At 37.6% G+C, this 13811-nt stretch overlaps 2 protein-coding genes across 2 annotated transcripts; one reads left to right on the top strand and one right to left on the bottom strand.

The window, feature by feature from the left end:
* The first annotated feature begins 2820 nt into the window (after positions 1-2820).
* LOC126631491 (cyclic nucleotide-gated ion channel 1-like) lies at positions 2821-5986 on the top strand. Its single transcript, XM_050301612.1, has 7 exons — positions 2821-2861; positions 2971-3460; positions 3615-3818; positions 3946-4226; positions 4444-4555; positions 4922-5170; positions 5447-5986. Exons 1-7 carry the CDS (start codon positions 2821-2823, stop codon positions 5984-5986), a joined length of 1917 nt encoding a protein of 638 aa, XP_050157569.1.
* Positions 5987-7367: 1381 nt separating this feature from the next.
* LOC126633256 (11-beta-hydroxysteroid dehydrogenase B-like) lies at positions 7368-10789 on the bottom strand. Its single transcript, XM_050303825.1, has 6 exons — positions 10512-10789; positions 9940-10132; positions 8770-8855; positions 8506-8637; positions 8068-8232; positions 7368-7910 (listed from the first exon to the last, which is right to left on the bottom strand). The coding sequence occupies exons 1-6, from the start codon at positions 10692-10694 to the stop codon at positions 7590-7592; spliced, it is 1080 nt and encodes a 359-aa protein (XP_050159782.1). The 5' UTR covers positions 10695-10789; the 3' UTR covers positions 7368-7589.
* Positions 10790-13811: the final 3022 nt, after the last annotated feature.

The raw sequence follows: 13811 nt of genomic DNA, 5'->3' as shown, positions 1-13811 counted from the left end.
TTTATATAGACACCCCCGCCAAATCACCAATTCCATCCGTTGGGGCTTCATGGCACGACAACTCTGACTACAATTGCCAATTGTCTATATATCAAACCTTCAACTCTCACCAATGGTTTGCACATTGAAGGCTTGACATGCAAATGTTGGCAGTCATGGTTATCGTGGCCATGAAGGTCCGACAGATAGAATTTGTGGTTCGGCGATGAAGTCTCTATAATACAAAATAAATTAAAAATAAGCTCATTAAATAACATGGCACAATAGGCAGCCGTTAGATTCTGTTCAACGGTTCAAATTAGGAGGAAAAAACAAGTAGAGGATCTCATAGGTTTAAATTTATGCCTATATATATCATATTTCTTTATTCATACGGCACATCATTGGTTCGAGTTTTAGCGTTGGTGAATTATACGATGATGGTCAGAGGGAGGTTGAGCACGTTTATCAACATTTAAATAATAAATCAATCATTAACTTACATATCCTTTAGTTTCTAAAATTTAGTCTTCAAATTTAATCTTCCTATCATTACCTTTAATCTAAACATTTCCAACAGCAGTATGTGGATGCAAATTCCTCCAATGATGGATTGACGAAAATCACACTTGCAAAACAAGTGACACTATTAACTTAATTGACGAACACCCTTGAAAAAAGAGGGGAGGGTGATTGCCAGAGGCCGCGATGCCTAAGTCAGAAATAGTTTGAGAGAAATCGAAGTAAAAAGTTGCGATTATGGATCTCCTTGTTTGACTTAGATATTTATAGGAGAGACTCCGTGTAGGCAGTCGACTAGTAAGGTTGCAGATTCTAGGTAGATCTTGTGTTCTGCTAGGATGGTGCAGACCTTATTGTGGAGACTGCTTGAGCATCTGGTGGTAGGCGCCATCTTTAGCAGGTTGATTTGCCGAAGAGGATGACACCCAAGTGAGACTCCAAAGAGTCGATTCTTGCCTCCTTGAGTCGGGGATGGCACGGTAGTAGGATTAGGTATATCATGGGTCCATAGAGGATGACATGATATGTACTTGAATCCGAAGGCCCAACATCCATAGGGCAGACACATACTTAGCTAGGGTTTTGTGTTTGGTCTGCTCACGACATTAAGAGTAAATCAGTCATATGAGCAAATAGTCCATTTATCGTTCTCCTATTGAATGTGGTTAATTTATGTCTCCACATTGTCTATTCATTTGTCTAAAAAGAACTCTCTAAAGTATATTTGTATTCTCTTTATAAAGCCTTTGGCTTATAGTTGTAATAAGAAATTAAGTAAAGCAAGAAGCAATACAATCAAGAGCTTTGCAGTATAGTAACTCAAATTCTCAGCGGTACCAAGTATATTTCATCGTTTATCCAACGAATGGTAACAGAGCTTTTGTTTTTTCATATCTAGGCGTTCAAAACATCTCTAGCAAATGGCATTGGTCGATGCTGAGCTGCATATTATTGATAAAACTGAAGGCGAATGCATAGATTAGCATTAGCTGTCCCGATATCAAAAAGCCAATTAAGTTAGCTGAAATTGATCCCATAAAATGGTACCTAAACTTAGTGGTGAAGCTACAGAGGGACAAGGAGGGGCAGCCGCCCCTCCCCTCATCGGAAATTGCCACTGAGAGGGAGGATTCCGCCCCTCTGATCTTTTGAGCCTGTTGGAATCTAGTTCTGCTTCTGGTTTGCAGCGCCGCGTTGATGCTGCTGCGTTTAATTTTTTCTTTTTTTTTTTAAATACCTAGTCCCCTATGATCTTTCTAGCAGGACTTGTGGTCGTCTTTGGAAGGTTTGTTGCTGCCCTTCAGCAATATGCCGCATGTTGGTTGTAGAAAGTTGAAACTTAGACCGAGAAAACGAGAGAGAGCTAGAGAGAGTGCTGAAACTTACATGGAGAGGACGAATGGAAAACATGATAGAAAATGATCCAACAGGATCCTCTTTGTGAGGTTCTCGAGGATCTGTGAATTGTGTCCGTCCATTGTATCATGCGGTCAATTTTCGTCAGGTATTATTTATGTTCAATTTTAAATAAAATAATTTAAAATAATTTCTGACCGCACGATGTACGGTAAACAGATATGATTCACGAATTTCCGAGATCCTCACAACATTAATATTGCTTACTATCTAAAAAGATTTGATTGTCTACATGTTTCTGGACTTTTTACAGTTTTAAATTTCACCCCTCCCCTCGACTATTCGTGGCTTTGCCGCTGCCTAAATCCTAACAAAAAACTGCCCCGGCATGAGAGGCTTTGTTATATGTTGTCGAGGATCCAAGAAACGAATGACATGGATAACACCGCCTTTGCATCGATCGTCACCTCTACTCTGCTCAACCCCTTAATTATCTACACAAGTGAAGGCCACCGTAATGCTTCCGCCTGCAATATATGTTTTGAATGCTATTTGTTTGTCGTGTTAATTTTTTGCTTCTAGCCGGCTGAGATGACATGGTAACTTTTGGAGAATGAGAGACTTTGCTAGCTAGCTTACGAAAAGTTGACATAGTATTTATAAACTACACTCTTCTTTGGTTGTTGCTAGCTTGCAAATGTATTAATTATTACCTTTTTGGCGAAACCGAGGTCCGAAATCATAAATTCGAAGAAATTTCCTATTGAAAGCTCAATTCATATCAGACTTGTCATTTCCTTACAATTACAAAATTACACACGCGCACACACACACACAATACCATTAATTTAAAGTCCATTGCGAGCAATATGTTGAATCACAAGAAGCTTGAGTTGTAGACAGCCCGGAAGTAACTCTTTTTTTTTTTTTTTTGTTGTTGATAGCCATGAAGTAACTCTAGTTATGAAGAACACTGAAGATAAAACCTTTTTTGTGGCTGTGAGGTCAGTTTCTTGCAATCTAAGATTTCACCTTGTTTTATTACTTCTGAATTTATTTCGTATCAAGAATATTATGAGTGCAATTTTTCAACCTTTGGCGTGTCTTCTTCAGGACTCCAGAACCTACTTGGAGTTTAGATGTTGCTGCAAATGGAAAAGCTGCAGTGAAATTATTCGATGAAGAACATAGCCAGAGTAAAAAATATTGGCCAGTATTAATCAAGGACATTCTTCATCCACAAGGGTCGTTCGATCCAATGTGGAACATAATATTCATTATATCATGCGTTTTGGCAGTCTCGTTGGATCCTTTGTTCTTTTACATTCCAAACATCAATCAGGATGGCAAGTGTCTTCAATTGGACAAAACTTTGCAGACAGCCGCTCTTATGTTACGATCAATGACCGACCTATCTTATATAGTCCACATTATTTTTCAATCTAGAACACTAGTGCTCTCTGAAGTTGACGCATATTCTAGGGCATCAAAAGTAAAGTCTTATACAGTTTCTTTGAAACGAATGGGTGGTTTGGTACTTGGCAAAAAGATTTTGCAGTCATCCATCCCGATTGACATTTTATGTATTCTTCCCCTTCCACAGGTAAGAAAGAGATCGCCTACTTGAATTAATGTTTTCTGCTTGTTAACTACCTATATATTGATATATTTTGAAGGCAAGTCAGTGGATTAACTGATCGAACATGTGCTACAAGTTAACTAACTGTTGGCTTAATTTATTAATGTAACATCTGCAGGTAGTAATTTTGATTTTCTTTTCAAAAATGAGGGGCTCAGGTTCTTTGAATACAAGGAAGTTTCTGAGCTCTCTTGTTCTATTGCAATATGTGCCACGGGTTCTTCGCATCTACTTATCGTGCAAAAATCTCAACAAGAATCCTAGCGTAGAGATATGGGTTAAAGGTGTATTCAATTTTTTTCTCTACATCCTTGCTAGTCATGTAAGCTTCCGTCTTGTATAATTTATATTTGGTTAACTACTTGAGCTTTAAAATTTGCTTTAAACTAAAGTAGCTATAGTCCGGTGACTAATTAATTAATTTAGTACGTACTTGGTGTTATTTTTAGGTACTCGGAGCCTTTTGGTACTTTTTTTCTGTTCAACGAGTAACGGCCTGCTGGCAGTATGCTTGTGCAAAAATTGGATGCAAACCTAGTACTTTTCACTGTGATGACAGTTCGTATAGAAATATGACGTCTCTAAATGAATTATGCCCTATAAATCAACCAAATGCAACAGTGTTTGATTTTGGCATATTTCATGAAGCCATTCAATCTGATGTGTTGGGGTTGCAAGATTATCCACAAAAGTTCTTGAAATGTTTCTGGTGGGGTCTGAGAAATCTAAGGTTTGCACATATCTATAAAATGATTTGATCTTACATAAATGTATATTAAACTGAGTAGAAAACAAAAAGAAAATTAACAGAAACAGAAAACAAGCAAATGCATAAACAAGTAATTACTTGCTCGGCAAGTGATATGTTCTTACTTTGAGCATTTTGAAATTAGAGATTCAGATATATATGTTATCTTTTAAATATTTGCTCGACTTCAATTTTGCAGTTCTCTTGGTCAAAACCTACAGACTAGTACCTATGCATGGGAAAACCTCTTTGCGGTTTCTATTTCTATAACTGGCTTGCTACTATTCTTATATCTCATTGGAAATTTACAGGTTGGTGTTGGATATATATCTAGAATTATCACTTTTTGTCCTGAAAAATATATATATATATGTCTGATGGATATAAGTGATGAAATGCTATATCCGTTTGAGTTTGTACCAGAAATGGCTACTTCTACTGAAGGATTATGTTGGTATGGGTGATGAGTCCATAAACATGATTTAACCCCTTCTCGGAGAAATAAATTTACTGGTGTCGTTCATTTTTTCTCCGACTCATATAGTAACACCGATTGAGTCCCTTTCTTCTAACCACATTGTGATACAACATTGTGTTATCGATCCTGATTCCAAAAAAATGAAGTTTTGCATAATACTAACGAACTGACGAAGTACCTTTCTCTTGTTGTGGAATAGACGTATATGCAGTTGTCAACTACAAGATCAGAGAAGCTAAGACAGAAGATGAAAATGAAAGATCTAGAAATAGAATTATGGTTATCTAGGAATGGCCTCCCTAAGGAACTGAAGACGGTGTTCATGGAAAACTTACAACGAAAGCTTGAAAAAAACAAAGAAATTCATGTGGTGAATATGCTCTCTATTCTTCCATTGGAACATAAGAACAACATCAAGTACCATCTGTGCTTGGCCATGCTGAAGAACGTAAGTTCTATGTTCCTCTTAATTTCTATCAGGAAACTAGGGCCAATAACAAGGCTATAATTCTCCCACAATAAATTCTCAAGGCTAGCTGACCGTACGAGTATATATGTATAATGATATGAGTAATACTATTTAGACGCAATCTGACACACTTGGTGATGCAGTTTCTAATACTGGTAGACGCCCTTACAAGCATGTCTAAATAGCATTAATGCTATCGCTCGTGACAAGTGATTTGATTAATTTATTATCTGTATTTGTACCTAATGCATATAGGTGCCTATGCTGCAAACTGTCGATGAACAAGTATTGAAGGTAATTTGTGAGAATCTTAAGCCAGTTACATATAATGAAGATAGTTATATGATTCGAGAGGGAGAACTACTTGACAAGATGTTGTTCATCACGCAAGGCATCGTATGGACCTATACATCTAATAACAGTATTGAAAGATCAAGTGGATTGGCATTAAGAACTCGCTGTCTTACGAAAAGCGATTTCTGTGGCGAAGAATTGCTGGATTGGGCATCAAAGTGTACCTCCTTTTCTGACATACCCATCTCTACCAGAATTGTTAAGGCTCACACAAAAGTGGAAGCATTTGCTCTAATGGCCAACGACTTGAAGACTCTAGTCTCTAAATTTTGGTGGCATTTCAACAAGGAGATGCCAAGCTCGCAGGAGGAGTTGCTGGCAGCTACTTCCATTCAAGCAGCATGGCGCCACAATCGGGTAAAGAGAAGGTCTTCGGCTATAAGTCCCCTGTATTTGATTGACGAAGGTGGAAAATCACAAAATTTTAGTACCGCCTTCTAGGCCTTGTAAATCTTACTTCAAACTGGGTAAATGCCTTAATTGCTGGTAAATTTATGTACTTAGGGCTCGTTTGGTATTGTTATGCTTTGAAGAAAAAAAAAAACTGCTTCTACTGTGATGTGAGAATAAGCTCATTTTTGTTGCTTCATGTTTTTAGCTTTTTTTTTCACCCAAAACTGTGAAAATAAGTTGTTTTTAAGTGTTTACCAAACATTTTTTTAAGCTCAGCTTTTTTTTTATACCCACTTTTTATAAAAACACCTTAATACCAAACAAGTACTTAAATTGTAAGTAGAAGTGTGGAACCCCGAATTCAAGTTGAAATCCTATTTAATAAGAGTATCTCCACCAGTTGGTGGAGAGCAATGGCAATTGGAGGGCAAAGACAATAATATTGCCTTTACAATTCACTCTAAACTGGAATTGCCTTTGTGCAAGTTCACTCGTTTGGAAAGAAAAACGGCAAAGGCAAAGGCGATTAGTGTTCATAAATATATGTTTTAATTTTTTAATGAATGTGGACATTACAACAAATATAATTAAAGTCTAATTCCAATAAATAATTTTAAATACTATGAAATTTCATAGCATTACAACAAATATAATTAGTTTTAAGCTAGGGGATAAAATCAGTGTGGCTTGGTCCGTCTTCAATGTAAGGAACTTCCACATCTTCCAAGGAAACCTTCTTCTCATGAAGCGATTTTTTTCACTTCAGGAGATTCACCATCGAGGTGTTAGGACATGATCTTCCAATCCTTCTCCTCTTGCCCTTCTTGCTGATTCAACTCTCTTTCTCTCGCCTTTGCTTTATCTCTAGCCTTGTCTTGCTCATATATTAACCTGTCTCGTTCCATATCCAATGCATGTTGGCAAGTCAATTCATCAACTATTTTTTATATAGTTGCACCAAACACCCAGGTCTATATTACTTATCCTTTCCGATCCCTTATATGGGCTATCGAACGAGGCCTAATGAGACTACCTTCACCACAAAATCAAAATGACATGTCAAAACGCTTAGTAAAAGTGATGAGACTACATTTCAATAACCATACATAACTCTTATACCTTAGCAGCAGATACGGATCAATTGGTTTAGATTATAGAATCTCAAGGTTGGTATTCCTAATTACTTATAAGTGAGAGGTCTTAGGTTCGATTCTCGACTAAAGACGAGCTTGAACCACATTGTTGCTAGCTCATTATGAGGCTACGCCCACCTCCTCTTCCTTAGTGTAGATAATATCGTTTGTTAAAAAAAAAAAAAAATTCCCAAAGTTATCCCAAAACCCAGTATTATGTGACCTCATTCTCGGGTGATCAACCAATGACTTTTTCAAAAACACTACATGACCTATTAATCTAACAACGTGAAAAGTACTTAAATTGTTCAGAATATTCTTAAGGCCACATGTTCACAGGGGATTCTCTATGAAATTTATTAACACTGAAGGGATTATTACATGAACTACATATCGAATGCAATAACTTTGTTTAACAGTTAAAAATCTCCGCGTGCGGCTAAAAACACAAGTTCAACAACCATGATTTCTTAGAAGAGACTACTAACATAGCTACTTTCCCAGAAATGCTATAAATTTCATTCCATTTTTAGCGGACGTGAGGGACTCTGTTGGGAAATTGTGTTGGGACCAACAAATCTCCTTGGAGGAGTGCCTTCCAACAAAGGCCTTCCATAGCCTTCAGAAATAGGCCCCCCGGTGCCCAAAAGGGAAGTCCTCCTTCCACCGTGCGTTGGAAGAATGAGGCGGAATGTCCAATGCAGGATATTAGGCACAAACACTCTGTACAGCAGGAATATGTCATACCAGCTTGGATACTTTACGTACGAATCTCCTTGACAAGCCCCGGCTACAATCAACCTGGCAAAATCTTCCACAGGCCCACCGATCACATGTACCTACAACAATATAAATATGTTTCATTTATATATAGCACATTTGAAGTACTGTTTCTTAATTTGTCTGCTTTGGATTTGAAAACCAGAGCAACTAGCAATGGCGCATGCCTCATTGGGCTAACATAATGAAATATCAAAGCCATCGACCAACCAGTACCTCCCTTTCTTCTTTCCATTGCATTTCGGCGCCCTCCTCTAGCATGAACTTGCCTCTTGTCATCTCACTTCCAATCCATCCGTGAGTTGCAATTGTTATCCCTACCTCATGATTTACTTCTAATCTCAAGGTCTCATAAAAGTTTACCAGAGCTGCCTTTGCTGCCTAGTGATTCAAACACAACAAAAGGATAGTAATTAATTGACGATTGCTAGGTCTTCAACATAGTTACTTCGACTACAGAAATTTGTCCTAAATAAGTTTGTCAAGGAAATTTGGTGGATCAAGGAATGCATCCTAAGCACTGGATTATTCTAATTTGACGATGAAATATATACAATTCTAGTTCCATGTATATTTCTCATTTTGAAATGTTAATATACTTGACCAATCTTCCGAAAGTAAAATGAAATGTTTGATTAAGTAATATATACTCACAGCATATAAACTCATTCTCGGTAGAGGTAACCAGCTCTCAACTGATGCATTAACAATTATCTTTCCATTGGTTCGACGTAGGTAAGGAAGAGCAACATATGTTGGATATACATTCCCCCAGAAATTTATATCCTGAGAACAAAGATGTTCATAACCACAATACCTCATGGATAGATAATTTTCCACATAAGGAAGAGCAATTTGCTTTAGAATTTTAGTGCAAACATTTGGACTTCTAATCATGCAACTTTGCAATATACTTACCAACAAAAGGGGAAAGACAGACGTGTCTGTAACTTCCTCGAAGTAGAATGTGTGTCCTAGACTTACTGTATTTACAAGGTGATCCACTGCAAAATCAGAGAAATCAAAATAACTACTTTGTAATCATAACTAACATCATGGCACCACTGAAGGCACAAAATTCATCCCATATGGAAAGACCATGAAAGAATTACCTATTAATTTAGTTTGTAATTATAAAAAATCATAAGAGTGCAACTGCAGAATTGGAAATTAACATAAAACAAATACCACTGTTCATTATTCAGCTTACTATAAACATTCATTTTCGCGATATCTCAGGAACAACTACAAGCCATTGTTCTAAAAATCCCCTACTACTATCTCCTAGGTGCTAGGCAGCTGACCACCGCCCCAATTAATACCTAGGCGTTTGAAAATTAAGAAATGATGCCTAGACCTGCTAAGACACCCGCCTAGCCCGCCCAAACCCGCCTAGGTTGCGACCCAAACAGAAAATAGATAACTTACATTTTGCATTTTTTTTCAATAAATTAAAAGAGACTTGTTGAATACTTAAATGAACACACATTATATGTTTGTTCCCCATGTTTTCATTATATTTCAATACTTCATAATATATATATGTCATTCTATTTTGGAGTTTATGATGTAATTATATATATTTTAAGTATAAACAAAACTTATTTACACAAAATATAATAGATTTACTTAAATCCGCTTAAGTACTGCCTAGGCTCCGCTTAGCCATTTAGGCGCTAGGCCCCAGCCTGCCGCCCAACTAGCGATGAAGTTTATCGATAGAGTTCTTTGCCAAAATGGCTAACTAGAAGTCATGAACAATTGCATTCTTTAGACAAACAAATATATATATATATATATATATCTAAGATATCACAAGTCCACGACCAAAATAGGGTTGAAGCACTGATTAGTCCGCATCTGTCTTAGTTAAATTCGATCTTAACTGCTCGGTGCGTGGCTGTAGCTTTCATAGTTAAGGTAACTGTGAAAATAATAATATATAAATGTACACATAATTTTATAAATCTGCAGACCACTCAGTAATGCTTATGACCCATTTGTTATTTCAAGTGTAAAACTTTTGTTTTTAAAACTATGGCTTTCTAAATAACAAATTTTCTCCCTGAAAAATTGGGTGGCGCTTACCTCGGCCATGGAAGCTTATCGTTTCTCTGATAAATCTCCTGCATTCCTCTTCCTTTACAACATCTGCGGCTATAATCATGACATGCTTTGCACCTATAAGCCTTGCATTCTCACTGATCACACGCAGTCTGTTCTCTCTTCGTGCCACTAGTACAAGATTCGCCCTCCTCTTTGCATATTCGTATGCAATTTGCTGCAATTACAACTTTTATGCTTTACACACACAAACACACACACACACACACACATAACCACTTTTATCAAACTACCAACGTATCTGTTTCCTGCATTGTATCCTCTTACTCTTATCATATACTTGTAAGGTTAACTGTGTTTTAGAAAGTTAATATGTAATATACATGCATTATTAGGTGATAAACATTTGCTACAAAGTTTCAGAGTAAAAAATTTCACGTTTTGGACCACATTTTCATCGACAGTTAGCGATATCAAATATTAAATATCATATTGTCGATATTTTCATAAAAACCGATATTTAAAATTCGCTTGAAACAGGATGATCTTCAAAATTGATGCATACATTTTATTGGTAATAGGGGACTTATAATTACCTCTCCTATGCCAGAAGAAGCTCCTGTAATTATAACCACCTTATCTTCGACAATTTCACTGTTGAACAAATTGTAAAGCCACTCACAACCAATGATGAAGGTCAACGCTGGCCAAGCAAACGCCAGCATCACTAAACTTGCCGGTGGCACCACCCAATTCAGCACCGAGTTAAACAAATCCATCGGTTCGGTTCGCCAAACAGCCTTGGTTAACCCTAATTAAACACACAACAGCTTTGTTTCTTTTTTGTTTTGTAACCGATGCTGGTCCAAAATGTGACCGATCAAATTCAGATAGGAAGAGATAAGATCCAGAGAGAGAGAGCGGAGTTGATGAGTTTGAAATAATACGGTGGGCAGTGGCAGTGGCAGAGATGATGATCAACTTCAACACCAATATCATTACATGCAAGGAGGGCACGTGTTGGTGGCAATCTCATGTAGTGACGGATGGAAGGATTTTTGGATTTTCCTGCATGAGTCTGTGCTGCTCCAACTTTGCTATTTGGTGATGAAATGTAGCACCATGGTCCGGACACCTGTTCTCTTCACTTGGTTATTTCTCTTTTTTAAATATAAAATAAAATAGAACGTTCTTAGGGCAACATTGCAAGGGTTATCAAAATGTAAGGCATTTTTTGCACCACGAGTAAGAGAATTAAGCCAAACACAACTCCAAGAAAGCGTATGCTTTAAACCTATCAGTTGATTCGCAACAAAATTTACTCCTCTAAAAATATCTTAAGGCTAAAGTCCAAGAGACTTTCATTCATTTGAATCCTCCATGGAGGACTACATGAACATTCACCGGCCTCAAAGGCTCAACCGTCGTCACAAGAGGAGCGCTGACATGAAATCTAATAATAAACCGTACAGCTGCAAACTCAGAAACCACAGAACCATCAAAGTTGAGTTTAGCAAAATTAGCTTACTTTCCTTGCCTTAATTGTCTCTTCCTCCTCTACGTACAGCTAGCTCAAACCTCCCAAGGTTTCCATCGGTACTCCTTTTGTACAAATGGAGGTTTTATGTCGGTAGTTAATATGCTTGCAAATGCACATCAATCTGACAAATTGTATGCAAAGAAGGGAAAAGAGAGGGTCTAATTGTTGGGAAGTCAACGATATCCCCAATTTCCTTGGCTGAAAATTTTGTAATTGGTTGTATGGAAGAATCAACTTTCCATATGTTTGCTTTGATTGTAGAATAAAAAGTTTTTTTTTTTTTTTTTATGGATATAAAGTTACGTTTTGCAAGTCAATGAAAGCACTTTTGGTTAATACATTGAACTAGCCTTCTTTTACATGGTGTTGAAAAAGTTGGATTCCATCCTAAAATTAACTAGCATATAGAGGATAGTTCAACTTATTTGTAAACTTATACAGGTTTTTCTTTTTATTTTTGACATAGTATACTAAATCATGTTTCCGGCACATTAAAATATTTCTCTATCACTTGAAAGTTTGGAGGTGCGAGCAAAAATATTTTCAAAGAAAATGGTTGCATTTTTGCTGACCATTTAAGTGGTGGTGATGCCTATCATTCTACCTATTATTATTAAATAAGTTTAAATTTTAAAATTTGTGTTTATTCACAGTAAAATATCTCAAAACTTAAACTCATCTACTAATAATAATAAGATAATGAACATCACCTTCACTTCAAGAGTGAAATAAAATAAGGTAAATTACATTTTACCCCCTCAGGTTTGGGGTCAATTTCAATTCCTTACAACATATTTAAAACATTTCAATTTCATACATTTACTTATCATTTTATTTCAATTTCATACATCCGTTAAAAAATCTGTTAAGTAAACTGTTAAGTGATGACGTGACAAATATGGGATCTACATTTGTGCTGACGTGGCTATCAAATTTATGCCGCGTGACAAAAAAAATAATTTCTTATGTATTTAAAATATAATAATATTTACCCTATTTAAATTATTAAAATTAAAAAAAATTAAAAATAACCCAACAAACCCAGAAAACCCATCTTCTCCCTCCCTTCCCGACCCCCTTCACCTTCATCGAGCGCAAACCCCTCCACCTCCGATACTCTTCACCGCCACCATGTCCAACCCTCTCCTCCTCACACTCCTCCTCCACCTACTCTCCGGAACGGGGGTCCACTCCGACCACCAAAACGACACCCCCGTCGCCTTCCTCATCGTCATCACCCAAACCCTAAACCTCAAAATTCAGACCCTCCATTCCACTCCATCCAAATCCAAGCTCCCCTTCCTCCCTACCTAGCTTGGGTTCCACCCCTCTCTCCCCTCCGTCTTCCTAGACTCCATCCCCGTCGAGCCCGACAAGTGGACCCACCCTCCCTTCTCCGCCCACTGCACCCCGAATGGCCTCATCTTTGCCCGTGGTGACCAGGACGACAAGTGCATTGCCATCTAGTACCTCGTGCCCATGACAAATGTGGGGTTTATGTTGGTGGCAAATCGATACTGCTGGGCGGAGGGAGCAACTGAGGGAGTGTAGGGGGAAGATAGGTTTTTGAGTTTTCTGGGTTTGTTGGGTTTGAGGTGGAGGGGTTTGAGGAGGAGAGGGTTGGACATGGTGGCAGTGACGAGCATCGGAGGTGGAGGGGTTTGGGCTCGGTGAAGGTGATGGGGGTTAGGAGGGGAGGGAGAAGATGGGTTTTCTGGGTTTGTTGGGTTTTTTTTTATTTAAATAGGGTAAATATTATTATATTTTAAATACATTAAAAAAAATGTTTGCCATGTGCCACAAATTTTGCAACCACGTCAGCAAAAATGTGGATCTTATATTTACCACGTCATCACTTAATGGTTTACTTAACAGATTTTTTAACGGATATATGAAATTGAAATAAAATGATAAGTAAATGTATGAAATTAGAATGTTTTAAAGATATTATAAGGAATTGAAATCGATCACATGAATGAGGGAGTAAAATGTAATTTACCCAATAAAATACCCTAAAAAAGGGTGCATTTTCCGGGCCACTTACTTGTTACCGTTGGATGATGAGAAGATTGAAATTGAAGCCCAACGTTCCAATTAAGAAAGCCCAAAACACACCACACCCTCTCTCTCTCCCTCCTTCCTTACTTAGCTCTGCTGCTGCGCCGTCGCCACCACCAGCTCAAAGCGCAGGTCGACGCCAACTCCACCAACTCTCTCCCCGGAGTCCACCCGCATCCTTTCTCATTTATTCTTCAGTTTAACCAGCCTCCTCCCATTTCACCGAGATGAGATAAGGTGTCAAACCTCTCATCCATTCTTTCTTCATTGTAACAACCATATGGTAAACATTTTTTTC

This window comes from Malus sylvestris, chromosome 8 (assembly GCF_916048215.2).
Source record: "Malus sylvestris chromosome 8, drMalSylv7.2, whole genome shotgun sequence".
Lineage (NCBI taxonomy): Eukaryota > Viridiplantae > Streptophyta > Magnoliopsida > Rosales > Rosaceae > Malus > Malus sylvestris.
Note: the sequence above shows the minus strand (reverse complement) of the source record. Positions and strands in the feature narration are given on the sequence as shown.